Source organism: Dendropsophus ebraccatus, chromosome 8 (genome assembly GCF_027789765.1).
Source record: "Dendropsophus ebraccatus isolate aDenEbr1 chromosome 8, aDenEbr1.pat, whole genome shotgun sequence".
In the NCBI taxonomy this organism is placed as follows: domain Eukaryota; kingdom Metazoa; phylum Chordata; class Amphibia; order Anura; family Hylidae; genus Dendropsophus; species Dendropsophus ebraccatus.
In genome coordinates, this window is record NC_091461.1 from 53,138,497 (window position 1) to 53,147,266 (window position 8,770).

The 8,770-nt window shown below is 40.3% G+C and overlaps 1 protein-coding gene across 1 annotated transcript in view; it reads right to left on the minus strand.

Moving 5' to 3' along the window:
- The window catches only part of ANKRD1 (ankyrin repeat domain 1), an 11,675-nt gene extending 3,336 nt beyond the window's left edge, over window positions 1-8,339 (minus strand). The window contains exons 1-7 of the mRNA XM_069980362.1: window positions 8,225-8,339; window positions 6,986-7,159; window positions 6,491-6,628; window positions 6,295-6,402; window positions 4,135-4,233; window positions 1,621-1,719; window positions 665-763 (exon numbers count right to left, since the gene is read on the minus strand). Of these exons, the coding sequence (XP_069836463.1) occupies window positions 665-763; window positions 1,621-1,719; window positions 4,135-4,233; window positions 6,295-6,402; window positions 6,491-6,628; window positions 6,986-7,159; window positions 8,225-8,248 (741 nt within the window). The 5' untranslated portion in view covers window positions 8,249-8,339. The remainder of the gene's footprint in view (window positions 1-664; window positions 764-1,620; window positions 1,720-4,134; window positions 4,234-6,294; window positions 6,403-6,490; window positions 6,629-6,985; window positions 7,160-8,224) is intronic.
- Between the last annotated feature and the right edge of the window lie 431 nt (window positions 8,340-8,770).

Here is an 8,770-nt window from a genome sequence, read left to right on the forward strand (position 1 = left end):
GGCGACAGATACAATGATGTGTGGTGCAAGACTGGAGGGGGCGGTACATGACACATGGATTCAGAGAGCCATAGAGAGAATCCCTGCCTCGTATACCGCCCCTCAGGCCCTGCTGTTGACATAACACAGTGTATAACTTTTGACCTTGTGGTTGTTTAGATCATTCCGCACCAAAATATGACATCATTGAGGTACATGAAGTAATACAGATGTGTCAAGGGGAATTCAAGTGATTTCACAGAGATGGAGCACTCATTTAGAGTCGTAAATTACCATATCTAAATCCCAAAGGGGATTTCTGAGTGCATTGTTGGTGTCTAGTACTGCAGGCCAACCTCACTAAGGAGAATAGACAGCTGCAATACTAGGCACAGCCTATTAGTGGTGCTGTGTTGGTTTTAAAATGTGACTTTCGCAGAAATCAAATAATAGTAAGATCATTAGGAGTCCATTTACCCTATTATAAAAATGATTAAATAATTTGTATATGGGGTACTGTATATTGTACTGTAGATGGGGAAGCTTGATGTGCTAAACAAGTGGGGATGCAGAGTATTACAGGTAGAGCACACTTCCAATGTAATAACGTATTGTTTGCTATGAGTCACTGCAGGTTTGATCTCTGTAAATAAGCCGTGAGATAAGAAAATGAGATTCTTCTCACCCGATCTTTGGCATTTAGGTCTGCTTCGCATGCAATGAGATGTTCTGCGCAGTCATACTGTCCTGTCCTCACTGCGACATGTAGGGGAGTACTTAACAACTGCAGAGAGGGAAAGAGCATAGAGACACATGATCAAATTGTGCCGAAGCCTTTTCTGAGTTAGGTAAAAAATAGATACTGTGAGATATCCATAGCACATGAGTTTGCAAATATATAAATAACTAAGTATGAAAACCAATGAGTGTTCGTTCTGAGAGTTCTATGTGTTCAACTGTATCAACTTCTGGCTGAGTAAGGGGAATTATTTTAAAATTATAAGAGTCTGTTTACAGATCGTATGAGATTGCAGGGACTGCATAAAATGTGAAAATACAATGAGAGATATCAGAAGATGTATTGGTAGAGGATTGTGGACTGGACTTCTTTCAGGTCTGGGGCCATGTGGTACCAGGCCCCTGATTTACGCTCTTACCCAACAAAGATAATATCCAACCAGAGGTTCAGAAGAAGAGAAGCCAATGCATAACTAAATACTCTTCATGTCACTCTTACTGGCTGCCTGATGGCTCTGTGTAGTTCAATGTAGCTAACTAGAGATGAGCAAATCTACAGTAGGAACAAGGGAATCGCTTTGTTCCTATCTGCGTTCTGCTCATAAGGCTGCGGGGCTTTGAAGTCTGCTCCGATCCCTGTCGCCCCAGTGGCTCCAGTGTTTCTTCCAGTTTCCCAGGACTGGATCCATGTTTTTCCAGCAAAGGTATATGAGTCATGAGAACTTCTAAACACTATTGAGTCCCTTTGAACTCCACATATTTGGTTTAATATATCAGAATATAAGGGATTTACTGTGGAAAAACTAGACATATAGAGGCTCTATCCACTGTGCAATAGTAGTGCTATGATTTTTTGTGAATCTGGCACAGATAGGTTTGCATGCCAGTTTATGACCTACGTACCTTGTCTTTTGCATTGATTTTTGCTCCTTTATTAAGAAGTAGTTTTAAAACTTCAACACTTCCACCACGACAGGTCCAGTGAATTGCTGTGGATTCAAGCTGTAAAGAAACCAGATAAAATCATGTGAAATGTGTGTTGAGGCTTGAATTTCTATATCTTGTTATAAAAGGTCCTCTGGAAATTGAAATTGAAATAAGACAAGCCAGAAATGTTTGATAGGAGGGGGTGCAATTTACGGGAACCCCGCAGATCACCTTAGTGGAGGTGCCAGGGACCTTATGCAAGCAATGCATCCCCCTCATTGTTTACAAAGACACAGCAGCTAGATCCCCTTATACTGACCTCATCTCGCCGAGTCACGCTCCCAGAGCCAGTCCCGGGACGGAGATATCCTGGTCAGAAGCCGGCGCGCGCTGTGAAGATAGATCCAGCGTCCATAGAGAATGAATGGAGCCGGACTCATCTCTGCAGCGCGCGCACAGGGGGGTGACAGGTCTCCTGTTATTGTAGATTTACCAACCACCTCTGCTGGAAGTTTGTTCCAAGTATCTACTACTTTTTCAGTAAAATAATATTTTCTCACGTTGCTTCTGATCTTTCCCCCAGATAACCTCTCATTGTGTCCTCTTGTTCTTGAGCTCAGTTTTTTTACTAAAAATGCTTCCCTCCTGAACCTCATTTAGTCCTTTAACATACTTAAAGGTCTCAATCATGTCCCCCCTTTCCCTTCTTTCCTCCAGACTATACAGATTCAAATCCATAAGTCTTTCCTGATATGGTTTATGCCTTACACCCTCCACCATTTTTGTAGCCCGTCTTTGGACCCGTTCTATTTTATCAATGTCCTTTTTTAGATGAGGTCTCCAGAACTGGACACAGTATTCCAGATGTGGCCTCACCAGAGCTCTATACAGCGGGATCACAATCTCCCTCTTCCTACTGGTTATACCTCTAGCTATACACCCCAGCATCCGATTTTCTTTCCCCACTGCCTGGTTGCACTGGTGACTCATTTTAAGGCTGTCAGAAATCACTACCCCTAAATCCTTCTCTTCTGAAGTCTTTAGTCACTGAGTGGCAGAGTGCCAGCTCACGGCCCCCTTAACACAAACAGATGGGTCTGTAGTGTTCACGCTTGTTAAAGGGGTTATCCAGTGCTACAAAAACATGGCCACTTTCTTTCAGAGACAACACGACTCTTTTCTTCAGTTTAGGTGCGATTTGCAATTAAGCTCCATTCACTTCAATAGAACTGAGCAGCAAAACCCCACCCAAGTTGGAGACAAGAGTGGGTCTGTCTCTGGAAGAAAGTGGCCATGTTTTTGTAGCGCTGGATAACCCCTTTAACTGCAGCTCAGCTACTATTCACTTTAACAGGAGCTGAGCTGCAGTTACAGGCCACCACCACTACATAGTGAATGGAGCTAACTGCTTCTGGCCCTGACCTGTGGAGGGGGTAGGTGAGTTAGTTTTTTTTTTTTTTTTTTTTTGTAATTCACAACAACCCCAGCTGTTTAGAAAATAATTATTAACTCCAATATTCACAAATGACCACAGGCTACACGCCTGGCATCTATATCTTACCAAACAGGTTAGTTAAATCACATTATATATATGACAATGACAGGATGAAAGGTTTAATACAAAGTGATTTTATCATAGTTTCTAATGCATAAATAAGTCTCTTCTATGAGAAATGTCTGTTCGCCCTAGGTGATAAAATCCCCAGTGCATTTCGCTGCAAACTTCCTGTCTGTACATGTTACATTTAGAGCACAAGAGAGAAGTCACATGTTTTATATGATACTCTCTAAAAATAAGTGACAGCGTAAAAATGAAAGTGATTCTCGTTGTGGTTTGCCCTTATTATTGTGATATAAAGCCACCTGTTACCTCCACCAGCTGAACGCACAGACTGCTTTTACCTCGGTTGAATGGGACCTCAGATCCTTGGATCCCACCCGATCCCAATTTCCTTGGACTCATCAATAACACTGATAAATACGTTAAAGGCTGAACTATGGAGCAAGTAGATAATTGCTGATGACTATACATCTCTAGGTGGCGCTGTTGCTGTTTCTGCCTAGAATTTTTATTTATTTATTTTTAACACTTATTTGACAGCTAAACTTTAAAACATTAGGCTTTGTTCTCTAGTAGCAGGGAATTAAATGCTACTCAGGTTATAGTTTCTCTGATGAAAATGCATTAAATAAATTTCCAATTTGATCTTTTTGTGACTAAATGGTGTCATAATTTTGTTCTTTCCATAGATAATTGCAGGGCAGGAGCAGTGGCATTTAAAGTGCTTTGCTTGCAGGAGGTCACAGGAGTAACTGTCCATTATCTATTATGTTGCCTTTATATTTCAGAGCCTTGTGAAATTCAGCAGCTTTGAGTCAACAGGATCATTGTTTGTAATCTAGCAAAATTTTCCAGTGAATTCTCCAGCATTACTCTAGACGCTCTCTTACAGTTGTTTTTCATTGCCTGTATTGGAAAAATCCACATACCATGTCGCGGAATTCAAGATCTGCTCCAGCTTCAATTAACTTCTCAACAATGGCAAGGTGTCCTTCTGAGCATGCTCTGTGCAGTGCGGTGCGTCTGTACTGTGGGAATGATAATAAGCACATTGTTACCAGCGTGTACATTCTTCCCAGCCCTGGCTTACTTTATGAGATGAGTTTTGTCATCTGCTATTGATTTACCATTTCCATATGTAGGGAACAGTTATCATTTAGCACCACTTAATATACACAGGTTTTAAAAGTGTACCGGGAGCTGTCTGAATACACTGGTACTGGTAAAATGCTGGATTTAGTATAGCATCACATAGGCAGATATGTAACAGCTTACTACAAACTCTTGATGTTCATGGGGCCATACTAAACTTTCTCTCATAAAAGCCCCCCTGGCACACAAGTTCTTGGGGTCATACTAAACTCCTAGTCTCATGCACGGTGTCATAGCACCCACAGAAACCTCCATTCTCATACAAGCTTCCATAGAAGTCAATGTGCCATATAAAAATCTCCATTCTTAAAAACGCTCCCATATAAGTCAATGGGGCTATACTAAACCTCCAGTCTCATACAAGCTCCCATAGCACCTACATAAGTCAATGGGGCTCTACTAAACCACCAGTCTCATACAAGTTCCCATAGCACCCAAAAAGTCCATGGGACCTTACTAAATCTCCAGTCTCATACGAGCTCCCATAGCACCTATACAAATCCATGGGGCATTACTAAACCTCCAGTCTCATACAAGCTCCCATAGCACCTACACAAGTCAATGGGGCTATACTAAACCACCAGTCTCATACAAGTTCCCATAGCACCCAAAAAGTCCATGGGACCTTACTAAATCTCCAGTCTCATACGAGCTCCCATAGCACCTATACAAATCCATGGGGCATTACTAAACCTCCAGTCTCATACAAGCACCCATAGCACCTACACAAGTCCATGGGGCCATATAAATCTTCCCTCTCATACAAGCTCCCATAGCACCTATACAAGTCCATGGGACCATACTTAACCTCCAGTCTATTACAATCTTCCACAAAAGTCCATTGGGGCATACTAAACCTCCAGTCTCACACAAGCTCCCATAGCACCTATACAAGTCAATGGGGCTATACTAAACCACCAGTCTCATACAAGTTCCCATAGCACCCAAAAAGTCCATGGGACCTTACTAAATCTCCAGTCTCATACGAGCTCCCATAGCACCTATACAAATCCATGGGGCATTACTAAACCTCCAGTCTCATACAAGCACCCATAGCACCTACACAAGTCCATGGGGCCATATAAATCTTCCCTCTCATACAAGCTCCCATAGCACCTATACAAGTCCATGGGACCATACTTAACCTCCAGTCTATTACAATCTTCCACAAAAGTCCATTGGGGCATACTAAACCTCCAGTCTCACACAAGCTCCCATAGCACCTATACAAGTCCATGGGACCATACTAGACCTCCAATCTATTACAATCTTCCACAAAAGTCTATTGGGCCATACTAAATCTCCAGTGTCACACAAGCTCCCATAGCACCTATACAAATCCATGGGGCCATACTAAACCTCCAGTCTCACACAAGCTCCCATAGAACCTATACAAGTCCATGGGGCCATACTAAACCTCCAGTCTCACACAAGCTCCCATAGCACCTATACAAGTCCATGGGACCATACTTAACCTCCAATCTATTACAATCTTCCACAAAAGTCCATTGGGCCATACTAAACCTCCAGTGTCACACAAGCTCAGGTAGCACTGATAGATGTCGATGGCGCCATACAAAACCTCCAGTCTCATAGAGGGCAAACTATTTTTTTTCTATGGAATTTAGATGCCATAAAGCTATAATGCTATAAAGTGGAATATTCACATAACACTGAAGTATGTACAGTATAATTTCCTATTAACTATTTAGGTACGGTTGATCAGTGTTCATGCCGTCATGACTGGTATAATGCCCAGTCGTCATCTGTGCTTCAGCTGTTGCTGAACTGCAACTTCCATGAGGCTGGAGTGATCTCTGGCATGCCAAACATGATGTAAATTGCATCTCGCTGCCAATTGGGATGCTGCGGCTTGTCAGATTTTATTTCAAAACTGTATTTAGTTTATCAAATGAAAAGAAAAAGCTGCACAATACCTCATCACAGGCATTGGGATCACCCCCATCAGCCAAGAACTTCTCCACTATAGGCAGCTTGTTGTCCAGGGCGGCTTTCAAGAATGTCTCCACATCCACATGTTCAATCTACATAAGAGGTATTATTTGATGTTACTTCTGTAGTGTCAGGTTTGTATGATATGTATATGACTTTTTTTTTCTTTCTCACAATTACCTCTGGTTCTGGCTCTGGTTCCTTCACCACAGGCACTTTAACTTTTTTACTTCTTTTTCGTTTTCTTAGCTTTATTATAGTTTGCAGATCATCCAAGTTGTCAAGCTTTGGGCGTTCATCTAGTTTCTTTTTAAGGATCTAATCATAAGATAGAGGATATGTTTAAACATTGTTCAAAACTATGTTTGTTTGTTTGTTTTTAATTAAAAGTTGTATGCCCTTTAGTATTTCGTGTTGCTATTTATTATTTTGAGATGTTACTTTTCTAACAGTAAGAGGACTATGTAATATCCCCTTCAAATTCAAGTCCAAGAAGCCCTTTTTACCATAGACCATCAATACAATGTTGTGATGTAGCCCAATAAATGACCATCACCTTCAGTTTCAATTAACAAGGCAGCATGTATTACTTTGTCTATGAATAGAGATGCTGATATGAAGAACACATTAGATGTTTATCAGCTGACATCAAAGAATTTAGTGTAATGAGATTACCTCTGCCTTGAGCAGTTTCTGTCTTGCTTGTTTCTCCTCCTCCTCATCAATCAGTGATTTTGAAGTTGTCTTCAGGTCATCTTGCTTTTCTAGGGTTATAGCCGTTTCATATACTCCATGTTCTCCAGACACAAAGTCTCCAGTATCTTTATTTTCACTTTTCTTTCCGGTCACCTATTGAGAAATATATGAATACATTTTTTGAGTTCCTTACTCCAAATATGTCTTAACATATCTTAAACATATCTCCTTCCTCCACATAACAGGTGCAGGGTGCAGGTCCGAGAGCAATTAACCATAGAAAATGATGTCTGATAAAAAAGATGATTTATTAGACCCAACACGTTTCAAAACCGATCTGGTTTCTTTTTCAAGAGTCACATGTCTTGTAACAGTCTATACAACTTGTGTCGAAATATAAATAATCTTATCAAGCACTAAGAAGAAATATTATTGAGACATAGTTATGATCTATACAACAATGTCAGGTTGCATTTTTTAAAGTTTTTTTCTTCCATTTTATAAAAAAATCACTCCCTTCTTATCAGGGTTCGTGTTGAGCATTACCCCAAGGACCCCAACTCATATCTCAGTAAACATTACCTCAAAGACCCCAGCTCATACCTTACTAAGAAGAAATATTATTGAGACATAGTTATGATCTCTACAACGTCAGCTTGCCTTTTTTTTTTTTTTTTTTAGTTTTTATTTCTTCCATTTTATAAAAAAAAAATCATCCCCTTCTTATCAGGGTTTGTGTTGAGTAAGCATTACCCCAAGGACCCCAACTCATATCTCAGTAAACATTACCTCAAAGACCCCAACTCATACCTTAGTAAAGATTACCCCAAAGACCCCCAACTCAATACAGTTTGCAAACCAGTGACTGAAACACCAAATTTCACAGAAGATCTAACATTAAGCACATTTACAGATGATACACCATTGGCTTGGGTACTGATCACCAAGACAATTCTATCCATGGCCATGAGTGTCAGTTTATCGTTTACTTTACTATATTCAAATAAAAAAAAACTATTTATATATAATATATATATTAATAATTAACCATATAGGTAAACCCAAATATAATAAAATAACCATTGACTATTATGAGTAAATGTTCTTGTTATATGATACGTTTATGTCTCACCAAATCAACATACACAACTGCTTTATAATTAGATTCAATTAAATATTATATTATAATTATTAATATAATAATAAAAATAAACCTACCAATTCTTCTACTTTCAGCAACATTTTGCCTGTGGTGTCTTCAAATGTCCTTTCCTGATGTTAACCTTGGTGAAGACAAGTTAGCTCCCTCTTGTCCCGGTTCAGTGCAGTCCTGCTTTATATACCCTGTCTCTGGCAAGGTTGGATGAGGTAATGTTCCAACCTGGGAACCAACATCTATGGGCCGAGCTCAGACACGGAGATAGGTGCTCTCTCATTCCAGACATGCTAACTAGCCAGATCTTGTGTCATGTGAGATGTACAAGGGGAGGGCAGGCGTAGCAATGGACCTTATGATGAAAAAAAAAATCCCATACACTAACCACATTGCATTTCTCCTTGGTATGAAATGTGAGATGACCATTTCACTGGCAATGACTAAAGGGCTCAGCAATGTGAGTCATTCTATCTGTAACACTATGACAGCTGTATGTTGGTCTTGCACTAGATTTATCTCCTGACAGCCAAATGACTAAATGATGCTGGAAAGGAAGTTGTATGAGAAGCCATATCAGATAAATAGGGTAACTTGTGGCCGAGCGTTTT